The sequence below is a fragment of the Nasonia vitripennis genome, chromosome 1, assembly GCF_009193385.2.
Source record: "Nasonia vitripennis strain AsymCx chromosome 1, Nvit_psr_1.1, whole genome shotgun sequence".
Classification (NCBI taxonomy): Eukaryota; Metazoa; Arthropoda; class Insecta; order Hymenoptera; family Pteromalidae; genus Nasonia; species Nasonia vitripennis.
Genome location: NC_045757.1, coordinates 12,573,466 through 12,587,902, shown reverse-complemented (window position 1 = coordinate 12,587,902; position 14,437 = coordinate 12,573,466). Strand labels below are relative to the sequence as shown.

At 43.9% G+C, this 14,437-nt stretch overlaps 1 protein-coding gene across 4 annotated transcripts in view; it reads right to left on the bottom strand.

The window, feature by feature from the left end:
- The window catches only part of LOC100114687 (SCY1-like protein 2), a 49,974-nt gene that overhangs the window by 10,452 nt on the left and 25,085 nt on the right, over positions 1-14,437 (bottom strand). For 3 of the 4 annotated variants that reach the window (XM_031923310.2, XM_032602290.1, XM_032602291.1), the window contains exons 2-13: positions 10,210-10,524; positions 6,569-6,703; positions 4,758-5,142; positions 4,288-4,383; positions 4,052-4,197; positions 3,188-3,318; positions 2,070-2,184; positions 1,393-1,692; positions 872-1,112; positions 589-757; positions 323-504; positions 151-210 (exon numbers count right to left, since the gene is read on the bottom strand). In XM_031923310.2, the coding sequence (XP_031779170.1) occupies positions 151-210; positions 323-504; positions 589-757; positions 872-1,112; positions 1,393-1,692; positions 2,070-2,184; positions 3,188-3,318; positions 4,052-4,197; positions 4,288-4,383; positions 4,758-5,142; positions 6,569-6,703; positions 10,210-10,395 (2,146 nt within the window). In that variant the 5' untranslated portion in view covers positions 10,396-10,524. Of the gene's footprint in view, positions 1-150; positions 211-322; positions 505-588; positions 758-871; positions 1,113-1,392; positions 1,693-2,069; positions 2,185-3,187; positions 3,319-4,051; positions 4,198-4,287; positions 4,384-4,757; positions 5,143-6,568; positions 6,704-10,209; positions 10,525-14,437 lie in introns of those variants that run through there. The other variant, XM_016986411.1, reaches the window with a different exon arrangement.

Below are 14,437 nucleotides of genomic sequence, written 5' to 3'. Positions count from 1 at the left end.
AGTGGGAGGTGATGTTATCGTGGATCTTTTGAGGATGGGCGATTTGCTTTATTTTGCAAAAGGGTTTCAAGGTGGAGAAATAAAAGGACTTTGTTAACAAAGCGTTATTCATAAATAACTTTCAAAGAACTTTTAAAAAATGAAGCTCACAAGCCATGGAATTTTTCCTTGACGTCATGTTCTCCGCAGAGGCCGTCATGGACATGGAACCTTGAGCAACAAAAGAACGATTACATAATACAACTTGCTTGAATTTTTTTGTTATTAAAAGGTTGTTTCCGCAAAATAATTAGCAGAAATATTGCTTGAAATTAAAACGCACCAATTGAATTTTTCCGGGCCATATCCTCGGCGGAAGACGTCTTTCTTTGATCGATACGCAGGTTCGGAATATTGAAGGGCGGTACGTGCATGTTGTCGGTGCTGTATTGATGACGTAACGGACGGTGTCTTTCGGGGCTCGGCAGCGAGAGATTGTCGAGTTTTAGCTTGTTCCTCTGGTTTCTGTAATTTTTAAAATGCGCACCAATTCACCAAATTACAGTGAGTTTAAATTTACCGAGCGAGAAATTTATCAAGCTCGCTTACCTTTCTATGTGGTTCAGCATTTCTTGCAGAACCTCCAGCAGATTTGTAAAGTGCTCGAGAGTCAAGCCGGGATTAACAGTCTGCGGAAGAAGCGACGGCATTACGCGCGTCGCCATTATGTTGACCGACAATCCATATTTCTTGTCACTCAGCATTAACCTATATATGCCTGCAAAGCCAAGCAATTTCACATTGTATCGAGGACGCGTTTTACTTTCTGTAGAGTTTCTTTCTTTAAACGAACGTTCTTACACGTAAATTAATTAAGGGAAGAGCCACTTACTCACAACCCTGACGATAATTTCGGGCTCCTGCAGCTTTACCTCGTAGAGCAGCGGCAACACCTCATCGATGATCTGCTGCTTTTCCAGTCTGTCAAGAATACAGGAGAGCGCATTCATGAGAATGCGCTGATCCGTCGTGCTCTTCTCAAAGGCGAGCTTCAGCTTTGGAAGAACCGTCCTGCGTATCGCCATGTCATCCAAGTAATCCGTTACGTTCGCTACCGCCACAAATGCAGCCGTCTGGAGGATATCAATATTTGCGTTTTCATCAGTATACGCAGTATAAATAAAAGATAATTTATTCATATAACAGTAATAGCTCGAAAAATTATACACTTTTATTAAAAAATGGAAAATCGAGTCAAAAGCTTTGTCGAAGAAGTAATCTCTTATAAGAGGTCAGCAGCGGAAGTAGTAGGTAATATCGCGGTACCGTAAGACGCTCAACCACTTCAAGCTTCTGACGCATTAAAGAAGAGATTATAGAACTAAATTGAAATTTTTCTAAAATATATCTCACCTGAATCTGAATGGTGTTGCTCTCGAAAGAGTTGTACAGCATGGGCAGCACTTCCCTCTGCACGTCTTCGAGCGGCGTCTTCTCCAGGATAATGTGGAGATTCTCGAGCAGCACAACTGAGCCTTGGATTGACCTCGGCGCCGAGAACAACGGCCTAAAGTTCGGAAGGATTATGTTCTCGTACTCCTCGATTGTACTGTGCTGAATTATGTGAAGCATCGGCTGCAGCACCGCTGCAAACACCTCTTGGGAGCGAGCCTCGTGTTGCAAGTATGGCCAGATGTGCTGGTACCAGAGTTTCTGAAAAGTAAAAATTTTATTTTGAATTGATTTCTGTATTCACGTAACTGTTTTTTATGATGTACGAAAGTAATTTGTCGGACATCAAAGGGTTTGAAATTCTTACTCAGAAATTCCTTGAGAAATTCGAAATTCGTTATTTATATTACAATCGGCTGGTATTTAATCGTTCATCTCAACAATCAAAGAAACGATTATTAATTAACGCGAACTCCTACGTATGCAAGCTCTTTATGATCAAATATATATTTAAAAACTTTCCGTTGTATCAAAGTTGCTGCCTGCTACTTCTAAAGGGTTTATTTTATAATTGCGAACACAACGCTCGCTTTCATGGTGTTAAAAAAGGAGGGAAAATTAATTAGTTTTATTCTTACTCGTGGGATGTAGGGCAGTACTTCTTTGAGCGTGTTTTTGTAAAAGTGCGCCTTTTGTGCTGGATCTTTCATGTTAATGACGTCCAGAAACTGCAGAGCATGTACCGATGGATCGCTGCAAAATAAACCAGTTTGTGAAGTTTCATTCATGCATCTCGCTCGGGATAACTAACAGCAACCAATCCTTACGACTCTTAAAAGTCATTGTTAAACGCATCCGCATCGCATCAGACGAGTAGCCGCGACATCATTAAATATATATTTCCAGTACGTATCAATCCCCGTTTTAACGAGACCATCGTAGCAAAGTTCATCCTCATACTTTGCCTCTGACGCCACATGTTTTGCGCGATAAATAAGCCATACCGATCATGACGACGATAAATCGGTATAACACTCGTATACAGCGCTCTCGGCTACTTTATACGACGAAGACCTCGCGTCTTTGGGATTTTCAAAAGTGCCTTTTTAGCGGTTTTAAAAATTTTACAAGTTATTGGCAGAACTGCCGAGAGATGCTTTTTACGCGTCGAGATGTGTACGCGGGGAAAAATTGTTTTTTTATTAGGGCCGTTCGAACGGACCGTAAATTCGAAGGGCGTTCGGCCGGTGTAAGTGAATCTTGTACGTGGTAAAGCTCTTTTATTTTACAGCCCCGGGACTTTTTCACTCGCCTCCGCATACGGGCTTGTTGATATTATTTTCCCGCTATATTAGGTTTCTTTGAGAATAAACATTCGACTTACGCAGAGAGATTCGTTTTCTTTTTGAAAAAAATGTAATCGTCGGTGAAAAAGGTAAATCCACTCGTGCTCCACGAATACTGTACCAAGCTGTACACGCAACGCCCGAAAAAATCCACCACAGCCACCTCAACCGAGGCGAAATCTACAATTTAAAGCCCGTCTCAGTCGGCTATGCATTAGCGAGTCAAATGAGGAGTCCAGTCCAACACCCCGGGTGTTCGCCCGCTCGAGTGTAAGAATGACCCGCTTCACGCGTATAAATGTATATACACACGGATAAACCAGCAGCGTGTAACTCGAGTCTTTCTCTCTCGCTCGCTGGGAGACGATGTTGTATGGCACAGTAGGGTACAAAGTTTATGCAGCACGTACCTGAAGTACTTGATCAGAGAGAGGAGCTGGGCGGTTGGTCTCTGCCTCGGCTCCTTGTGCAGCAACCTCGACACGGCCTCCTGTAGCGGCACCGGTACTCGCGGCAGCAGTTTGTGAACTTGATCCTCTAGCTACGCACGTGAAGGGCTTGCGTGATTATTACAGGAGGATTATACGAGGGATGGAGGTATGGAGTTTATTTTCAGGTGAATTGCGCGCTTTAATTGCGCACTTTTTTGGTAAGCGAGAATCTAACTTTTTATTCGTAAAAATTTATTATGAAACGAGACGAATTACACTGGAACGGATCAAACCGAGGTAAAAAATTTCGCACTAAAATTATTCTGAGAGTTACTTATCCACGTGTACATTAAAATCCACGCGCAGCTCTGTAATTACGCGGAGAGAGACTCTTTGCACGAGCATTATTCAACGCGCATACTAAAACCGAAAAGTTGGAGAATTTCCGAAGCTTTTCGACTGTAGCTCTGCCTCTACTATCTCCGAGATATTCACGCTAGAATGGCTTTTTAAGGACTGACAAAGGCCCGCATGAACTGTAAGTATAAACGTCGCAGCAAGTGCCTCTGTAACTATTCAAGTAGAACTAAGGCGTCTGGCAAACAGGCGCAACGATCGACTCGCACCCTATAAAGTTTGAAGCCCTCGAGCAAGTTTCTCTCAGCCGCGCGCGGTAGACTAAATTCTCAAAGGTGGCGTAACTTTTTGAAATCCTTTATCGCTCTCGCATGTCGACTTTCATTTCCACAGAGTATTTCGAGAGTCACTTTTTGCCTCTATTTCCTCGAAAGAGCGATGGACAAAAGTGGCTCAAATGAATACTTCGCACATCATGCGGCTCACCGTTTCAAGCTGTTTGAGGTAATCGTTGACATTGTGATTCGCTTGGATGAGAGGCCGGCCGTGATTGAAGACTGAACAAATAACCATTCCAAGGCTGTACATGTCGCTGAGGATGCTGCCGATCTTCTTCTGCTGCACTTCGGGAGCTAGGCGAATGGAATTTTCATTGTCGCGTGAAATTTATTATTTACAAGCCTGTTACTCTTCCGGAACAATGATAAGTGTATTTGGCTTACCCATATAGTCGAGATTCGGCTGAGTCATTTTAGGTACTCGATTGGTCCACTGAGGGAGAGGGACTGGGTCCATCGCGTCTCTCTCGTTTACCCTTTCTAAAATACAGTGACAAGTAGGTCGTGCTGTTCTTTTGAAAACGTTCGTTTTGTTTTATAAAATAATGATCGATTAAGGGTACAATGGTCGAATCAATAAAGTACACGTATACGAGTGAAAATGTTCACACGAGCCTGAGAAATAACGAAGCGTATTACGCGTTATGCAACGGTCTTGTTGTTTTTACATAACTGCATCATAATTAATTGATTTGAATTATGACCCAGTTTCTGTTCAACATTCTATACGATATTGGTCGAATAATGAACCTATGATGTTGGCCGAGATCTAATTATTCCAATTAATTTAATCGCTTGTGATTTAGAAAAAAAATGACAACCATAAAAGTAAAACCATCAAGTTCCATACTCACCTATGAACTCAAATCCGAAGAGCTTCCACGTGCCCTTCTTGGTGATCATGATGCTGCTGGGGCAGACGTTCCTGTGCATGACCTGGCAGCTGTAGTGTAAAAAGGAGAGGGCCTCAGTGCACTGGAGCAGCCCGTACTTGATCTCGATGTCGAGCATGTCGTACTCCTTGGCGAACGTGGGTCTGCCCGAGGCGTTTTGCTGGTTGGCTGTGTGCTGATGGTGGCCGTGATGATGGTTCATGGTCGACGAGGCCGCCGCTGCCTGGGCTGCCATCGCAGCGGCCTGCTTTTGCTCGTCGGCTGCCAAGACGTTCGCCAGACTTGCCAAAACTGGCTCCGAGGCGAAGGCTAGGGTCTCCGGGCATTCCTCTACTGCGTGAATCACCTGCGACGATGAGTTTATCGAGCGAAGAGAAACGTTATTGTTAGTTTACTATAGTTTTGACTTGACAGAATGGAGTATACAGTCGAAACAAGCATTTTAACAAGTACTGAATGGAGAGCGAGAGAAAAAAGGGGGACAAAACGTAACGCATTGAAGGGAAAACTTGGTCCGAATGAGCGTAAAAATCAGCGACAAACTTTTAAGAACCCGCCGAGGAAATAAGAAAATGTTTCTCGCTACATAGAATTTCACTCTCAGACTTACGTTCACCGCTATGCACCTCCTTCCCTCTCTAGCTTTATCTCACTTACTCACTCTCTCCGCCTGTTGTAAAGTAAATTATCCTTCTAAGGCGTTCGACGTTCTACAGAAACGAATTACTGCTTCCACAACTACAATTGAAATGGGGTTGAGGTTTCGCGCGAGTTTGAAATAGACGTGAGCCGAGAGGCAAGCAGTGCAGTTCGATAAACTATAAATTGGTAACTAAGAAATTCAACCGAATTCGTAAGTAGAAAGTTTATAGACGCGCAAGTGTAGAGGAATTTCCGGCGCACGCCGTGCAAGAATAGCCCTGTGAAGTTTCACATGTTTAAGGAGTTTAAGTTGTTGATAAACTGAGATGGCGATATGCACTGGAAAATCTGAGTTGTACAGTAGTTGAATAAATTATCGAGGAATTGACGAACGTCGACGAGCAGTTATTAGTTTTCAACAAATTTGTATGAGTAGGCTGTATAGAGTGTTCTCATTATCGAGAGAAAGCGGCAAAGACTCGTTTGATTGACTTATTCAGTGTCGTAATAGCATTTTGTGATATTATTGGGTAAGTCCTGAAATACGTGCACTTATCTGAGCAAATTGCAAACGCGATTCGCATCTGTAAATCTCTGGACAATCAAATCGTGATTTTTTTTAATTCACATTGATTTTTGTATTATGCAGCTTTGCAATTCGCAGTCGACGATAATTATTGATATAGGATTGACCTACATTGAACGTCGCGATGAATAGGTTTTAAAATCGATCGGACATTCCATCAAATAGTATTTATAATTACGATCAAAACTGCTGCTCAGTACAAAAATTCGATTGGCGCTTACGTCGCAACACTTTATGTTATGACATGATTTTGTTAATCAACGCGAGAACAGAAAAAATAGCATTGTTACGTCTATTACGATGCGATAAATACGATTACATAAGTTTGATATAACTTCTCGGTTTACTCATTCAGCGCCTTCTTCAACTTGCTGCCAAATAGGAAAGATTTTCTCGAGATTATCTAAATGTCTCAGTACAGAGTTTGCTTCTCGATAAAGTTTTTGTTTTGATATAGCACTAGGCAGGAAAATAGCTTTACCACACACGTATTTCCTTCGGATGCAAAACATCGTTTGAAGAGACAACAACATCATCGAAATACCTGTAAGATTTTCGGATGCCGAAAACGCTCCAAGTGACGAACCCCGACACGCAGCGTCTCCGTTACGGTTTCTTTTCTCTTAGGCTTTGTGATCTTCTCCACCGAACGCTTCTCGAATAAAAATATTGACACCTCCTAGAACAGAAACAGTTATTATTTTTCACAAATGTACGTAAAAACAGCATAGTTCGATCGACCTGTCCGTATGGCAAATTGCATCAGCGACTAATGATGCCTCGAAGATAAATCAATTTTTGGTGATTTCCCATTAGTATGATACTATCATTAACCACGGCGCTGTCTCGTTAGTATTTTTCTACGAGAGTTGGCTTTGAGATATAAATTAAGCAATATTGATGAATACACGAATTCCTGACCTACTTCGCTGTTATTACATCAAAGAGCAATATCCTTCAACTCTTCTTAAATAAAGAAAAATTCAATTAAAATTACAGCTCCCGCGCAGCGAAAATAAAAATAGCTAGTGCACTTTTTAAAACTAAAAAACGAGGCTACACACACACATACAGATGCACAACTAATATCCCAGCCGTAATACACTTTAATTAAAACGCGCGCAAGAAGCTATAAAGTCGTGCAAAAAAGCCAACCGCACGTCGCAAGCGCAGCAATAATATAGAAAAGATCGAAGCCTAGGATGAGGGAACATTCTTTATAATATATACCAACGTCGATAATCGGGGACAATCGAAATATCGCCGGTCGAGCGTGTAACAATGGGGAACTCTGTGTCTGTGTGTACATCAGGGGAGACACTCGAGGGAAAAAAAGGAGAAAGAAAATAACGCGGAAAAGATCGAGGGGCGCATTCCGCAGCGAGCGATATTGATTAATTGCGCAAACGAAAAGATAAGCGGACTCCGTACCTGCCCCGGCGCTGCCACGCTCAAGACGGCGAAAGAACTAGGTGAAGGTGAAGTGAATCATACCAGACGTTTAATTTACGTTTTTATGAAATCTTCGTGCTTTTGCGGGATAACGGCACGCATTCCTCTCGCTGTTTTACTACAACATTTTATTATACGCATATAATAGTGACGAAAAAAGCGCAGAACAATTTATGCCACGGTAATAGCTCCGGGACTACATTGAATAATAATCCGCCGCCAAGTTATTTTTGTACTTATGAATGCAAAATCTCGCAAAGCTCTCCACGCAGTACAGAGCAGGCTGCCTCACGGCGAGACTTTATTCATCAAGGCTATTAATAAGAAAAAAGACTGCACAGAAAATGGAAAAGAAAGATGTGGGCGATAAGTCTTTTAATTAGGGCCTAAAAGGAGCGGCGAAGAAATTTATAACCCACTCAATTATCCCGGCTAATGCGAGGGCGCGTAAAAATTTGCATGAAAAAAAAAAAGTTGCCCGAGACATCAGACGAGGTTTACGCCAACTTATTCGTGAGACGCGCGCGGGCGAACGGTTAACTTTGGCCTTTAGCAAAAGCGCTATAAGTGCTGCGCTGCTGTTTTTTTTGTCGACGCGCGCGAAGCTGACGAGATTGCGTTTTGTTTGGAACGTTTTATGATTCGTTGCGCGTGGCCGGGCGCAGTTGAATTAGTGCGGCGTGTTCGCGCATACGGAAAAGACGCCACGGTTAATAAACAAGAGGCGAAAAACATATTTCTATGTTTTGCTCTCAAACTTTTACTTTTACTCTACAAGGAAACAATTCACAACGAGCGCGTTATTGCTCCGACGAAATTCAAATCCGATATCGAAAATATTCGTACACGCGACGTTTTCGCGAGCTTCGCCTCCGCGAAACTCCATCCCTGCAGCGCGTTTGCAAATAAAATAATTTAACGCTCGTTAACTTTATATCTCCCATCTCGTCTGCTCTCCCCCTATACAGCGAGGCTTTAAAAACCTCACCGCTCGATATAATCCTTCCCTTCGTTCTGTGTGTGTATGTGTGTGTGTGTGGGTACATAACAGTAGCCGACATCGGTATGGAGAGTACGTAACGTGTAAACCCTCGACCAAAAACTCTACTCGCGTGAACCTGAATTTTCCATTTCAACCGCCCCTGCTCTGGTTGCGCTCTCGCGCTGTGTATATAACGCGAAGGGGGAGAACGCGAATTATTCAAGCAAATTAGAGGAGACGAAGGAGGAACGACTGCTGCTGCTGCTCGGCTTCTAAATCTTCTGAGCTTAATTCCGAGCTCCGTGCGGCTCTGAAATATACGTGACTGGTGGCGGCGGCAGGTCACGACGACGACGCAGGAATAATCGAGGCGCGGTGAAGAACGGCGCATCTGGAGTCGCGGCTGGGGAGCGAAGAGAAATGGAAAGAGAGAAACGACGCGGAGGAAAAGAATAATGGCTCGTTTTGATTGATTGCGAGGCTGATAGTGGCAAGCGACGCCGTCACAGCTATAAAAGGGAGAGCACGAGTATAAGTGCTGCGCGTGTATTTATGTATAGCATATAGAGGTCTAGAAATGATTTGTCCGCGTGTGCGCCGGTGAATTTTTCATTGGACGCGTACGCGGAATGTGGGAACTACTTTGTGTGTGTGTGTGTGTGTGGGGGGGGGGGGAGCTTGGTTATTTTTAGACTTGATTTTGGGGAAGCTTTTTTCATCGGCGGCAGCTCGACTAAATAACTGATTCTGATAGGGTGGAATTCAGCGCGGGAAAATTATTTACCGGAAAAATTGTCGGGATAGTGCTGCGGGTGTTTCGACGTTTGTGTTGAAATGCGCGGCTAGTTGTACGACAATCTTAATGGAATTTCGAAGGATAAGTTACATGCTCTCATATAGATATATCTATAATTGTACTGTACTGGTGTAACCGTCAATTTCGTCGATGTCAATAAGTGACACTTCGTATTAACAAAGTTTTTCAATTACGAAGACTCCGGGTTGAATCAGGCTCGAAAATCGAATAAGGGCAAGCATTTCCGTGACCGACAGACGCAATTTAGCGCAGCATGTTGAATCTAACGTCTAACACGTATTATACTATAATTTTAACGTCATATTTAATCCTTTGAGGCGGATGCAATTATCCTGTTCGAGCCATTTGCATACGACTTCCAAGACTAATGATTTCAGCAGTGTGTCTATTAGGATCTGTTAGCATGATTCGCATTTGAATCTTACGTACAAATTTGTTAGTACAAAAACAAATAAATTAGTTTCATTCGTACAACTTGTTTACAATGATGCAGAGCCATGCTGATGACACATCGTGAGTAAATAAAACAATCTCTCATCTTCGTTATACGAAACCTCACAAATCATTCAAGCTCAGCTTACTCCTACAAACGACTCTCGCAAAAAACTTTTCAAATTCGAGCACGCCAAGGAGATAAGCAAAACAAAGCATATCCGTCGGAGAACAAAAATAAAAACTGAGCCACATCGCCACGAAGTCAAAATTTTTAACGACCGTAACTCTCGCTCTGACAACAAAAAAGTAGCTGCTGCCAATCCTGGAAAAGACCGGCTCGCGTTAGAGATAAGATAACCAGGCAAAAAGCGCCAGCCAATTACGCAAGAGTACAGCCCGGGACAAAAAGTCGAAATAAGCCCGGCGGCGGCTGGCGGCGTGTTTTCAACTTCGATAGATACGTTATAAAAGAACCGCTTGCGGAGAATATAAACTATACCTTGCCGTCGCTCTTGCGGTATCCCTCGAGGATGCGCCAGACGTTCTCGGGCCCGGCTGTGGCTGACTGTTTGCCCACTTCGAAGTGGTTCCAGATGGGGTTGGACTCGAGGGCGTTGGGCGCCACTGGGGTCGAGGCGGCCCCGCCGCCGCTCTTGAACTTGGAGAACATCGTGCGCGCACCCATCCGCCGTAGAGTCTATACCCCTGCCGGCCAGGGCGAGCTGCTGATGCTCACGCCCCCGTTATATTGCTGCAGCTGCTGCGCTACTGCTACTGGCCTAGATCGCGTTGCTGCTACTGCTGTAATCTTGTCCTGTAACCCAAGAATGTTGGCGTTAGTTAATTTGAGCATGGCGGGCGTAATTAAGTGAGCGCGGAGGTACGATGTTTCTGCGTGGGCGTTTAAGGGCTGGAATTGTTCGGGCGTCGTTTCAATGGTCATTTCAACTCATTTATAGTAAAAAAGCTAACTTTCCGATTTTATACTGTATGAAGTTTGCGCTTGAACGATGGTTTAGGTTACCCGCTAAGACAGTTTAGCTGACTGGCAAAGTTCTTAATTAGACCTCGTCCTACCTACTTCCCTCTCGAAAAATGTTCCCTCATTAAACCCGATGCGACTCGTCTCGGACACCGAAAACCCCCTTGAAAAAAGTAAAGCGAAAAATGATTGGGCACCTTTGTTATACACAGCGCAATTACTCCTGGCGGAACATGCACACGTCTGACCCCGCAGGAACGTTTCTACTTATCACCGAGCTTTGCTAACGTCAGCGAGAAAGACAAAGTTTCTCAAAGGAACTACGGTTGCTGCAGCTTCCTGCTTAAAATGTCAGACGGCTCGCTTCGAGAAAATCCCGAGACTTACACTCGTTGACGGAATAATTTCTCTCCTGTCCTTTTTCCCTCGCCTATATAACTATACATCAATAATAATAGCCGCGCACAGAATAAATTCGCGCAGCATAGGTGCGAGCCGAAAGTTCGGCCGACCTCTTTTTAGCCTGAGGGCTGCGCGCACACGACACGGAGCGAGTTTTATAATAAACCAAACTTCCTGCATAACCCTAAGTCATAAGGCAACAACGGCAGCTCTTTTTTCGATAATCCTTTTTTCTCTCGCGCGAGGATGGCCATATATCGACCGGGTCGAAAGTAGGGCTCCATACAGCGGCAGCACTGAAAACTCTCGATGTATTTTCCAAGGTAGTTTTTTGATACTTTGACAGCTTCCCCGGACGAAGTTTATTTACGGCCTCGGCGCTTGCATAGGTAATTTTTCTTAAGAGCGTCGACCGGTGAAATTCTCTCCAACTTTACGAGTTTTAAAAATAATTTATCGTCGCAAGAGCCCGAGACGAGCTGAGGTATTATCCGTGTGCGCGCGGCGTATCTCGCAATTCAGCGAACAAAGTTTTACCTGCGCGCGCACTAATAAAGAATATATGTCATAAGGTGAATTAAAGCGAGAACTTTTCGAAAGGAACGACTCCATGCTCCAGCGAACGAAAATCGTAATATTTTCCAAAACGGCGAGCGGTCAGTGTTGGAGCGCATGCGCGGAACGCGTGTTTTTTTTTCACGTCGCCCTCCTGAATGATGCATCTCGCCATTCCGATTTAATAATGTATCGCTATAGACACACCGAGTCCACTAGTTAATTCAGTCCCTCTCTTTCTTTTTCTGCTCTCTTTCGCTACAAAAACCAGCGGGAATACATCCGGCGTGTATGTAGCGAATATTTGCTTAAGCGGAATAACGTTTCCCATACGAGTAAAGAGAGCGAATGTACACGGAAAAAATGGTTGATAATAGTAACAAAGCGCTTGGCAAAATACGCACCAACTATATTTTTGGTTAATCTTACTAGGTACTTGGTAAGTATAATAAAAAAAATTGGTAAGTTATACCTACTTTTTTCATCAAGTTCTTGGTAAGATTAACCAAAATTAAGCTCTTTGTTACTGTTACCAACCGTTTTTTTTCCGTGTATACGAGTATACGATCTATATTTGCGTTCGAAGAGCTCGGATTCGGAAAGTTATATACTTGTTGATATACAGGCGTGGGAAAGAAGTGGCAGAGAGAGAGAGAGAGAGAGAGAGAGAGAGAGAGAGAGAGAGAGAGAGAGAGAGCTAGAGAGAGAGTCTTAACGAGCTCGATTTTATATCTGCCGAGAGACGCGTGCGGAGGGGAATGATTCGAGTTATCTCTCTGGGCGCGCTGTGGGAGATGTATCTAGATGGGAAATTCGATGTATATATATTATACGGTAGGTGGAATATATAAGGAAAGTTTTCGAGATTGCGTCGATCGATCTTATAAACATTGGATGGATTTTTTAATGGCTTTGTGTGGGAGGGATGAATTCGTTTCTTCTTTTGCGCGCATTAAGCTAGTTCAAAGCGTTACACGCGGGCACGTGCGTGATAAGCTGTGAATACAGGCGTGGGTGATCTAATTATACTGTATTTTAGATACACGCATATAAGAGCATCAAAGGCGAACGAATGAAGATTTTTCGTATATGCGCGTTTTTATACTCCGAGAATTTTATATTACACGTGTGTAGCTTCGGCTTTAAACTAGATTTCTAAATTTCCTCACGGCGAATTAATTCGGCCCGATTGTGTCCGCGCGAGAAAGATATACTTGCCTTTGTAAAGCAGATACTCGATCTCTACTTTAGCGAAGTGAATGTTTCTACTTCATCCGATAATAGTACAAATTCTGTACAAAGCTTTCGCTCAACTCAACAATGGTCACAATTCCACAGAAAAAATCATCAGCGACTATATCGATCTCCAATAATCACCTGCATCCCCTCGAAGAAAAAAAAACAATCATTTCTTCGCTAAGCGGCAACAGCAACCCTTAAGTCCGATCCGTCTTGTACATTAACTACAACTCTCGCCTCTCCTTCGCCTCGGTTTCTCCCCCATCAAAATTGAGTCCTCGATCATCCATCGTATCATAACGTCGACATGCCATCGCCACACTCGCTCCTTTCCGAAATCCAGGCGCACAGCAGTAGCTCGGCTTCATCCGCAGAATATCGCAATCCGAGAGCCGAGCCGGAAGCTCATATAAGCCAGGCGTACAACACGGCACGTTACAGCTGTCAATCAACGCGCGTTATGTGCGGCTGATTGACGGCTGCGTGCGTATATAGGTCTATATACGCAGTGAGCGAGAGGGGAAGGATATTTAATTTTCTCTCTCTCTCAGTTCCGAGCGTACGTGTGGCAATCTGACAGTGCGAGAAAAAAAGGGAAGCGCCCGGGTGTGATTATCCGCGATCATTCATCTGGCGTCGCTTCCCTTTTTTACGCGCGCGAGTATAGGATGAGGTGAATTATGAATAATGTTAGGTGTTTTGAGAGTAGACGGATGAGCGATGCGCGAGCTAAGGTTGCGTTTATTTTTCCTCGGCCGTGTGTGTCTGTCTGTGCGATGTGTATGTGTGTGTGTGTGTGTGTGCGCGTGTGTGTGTGACTGTGCGCCTATTTCTTCAATCCCGCACTTCGCCGAGTCGTTAAATCTTAGTTTCAGCCACAACTCTGGGCAGGGCATCAAAGTGAAACTAATGCTCCTCTCTTGGCGCGGGGACTATGTATACGCGGCCATTATCGAGGCAAACTTTGGAAGCGGGAGAAAAAGAAGACTACTCAATAAGCAAAGTAGGTCAGCTATAGCGTTCGAGAAGAAAACTGTTTCACCCACAAGCTCTCTACTATGCTCATTCTTTGCCAGGGTAGAAAGAAATAAAAGAAGGAACGAATCCAACATTTTATTTCCAAATTTATCGTCGATTCCAGGACCGACGCGCGAATATAAATTCCCCTCCCGGGCCAACCTCTGCCTCTATACGAAATAATTAAAGTCTTCACTATAGCCCCCGCCGCAGTGTTTATTACGCCCCGCTTTCCCCCGTATAGATATAGGTGTGCGTGCTCGTGTACGTGTGTGTGTATAGGAACCGAGTATAGGGTCGGGAGAACAATTGGTCGATAACGCGAACGGAACGAAGGAGAGAGCTGGAGAGAGAGAGAGAGAGAGAGAGAGAGAGAGAGAGAGAGAGAGAGAGAGAGAGAGAGAGAGAGAGAGACAATAGACAGCTTTCGCGTCGGGCGTCTGGTTCGAGATAAAGAATATTATCGAGACGTGCGTCGCTGTTGTCTATTGTAGCCTCTCTGTAGGTAGATGTGGCACTGAGTTTACGTCCC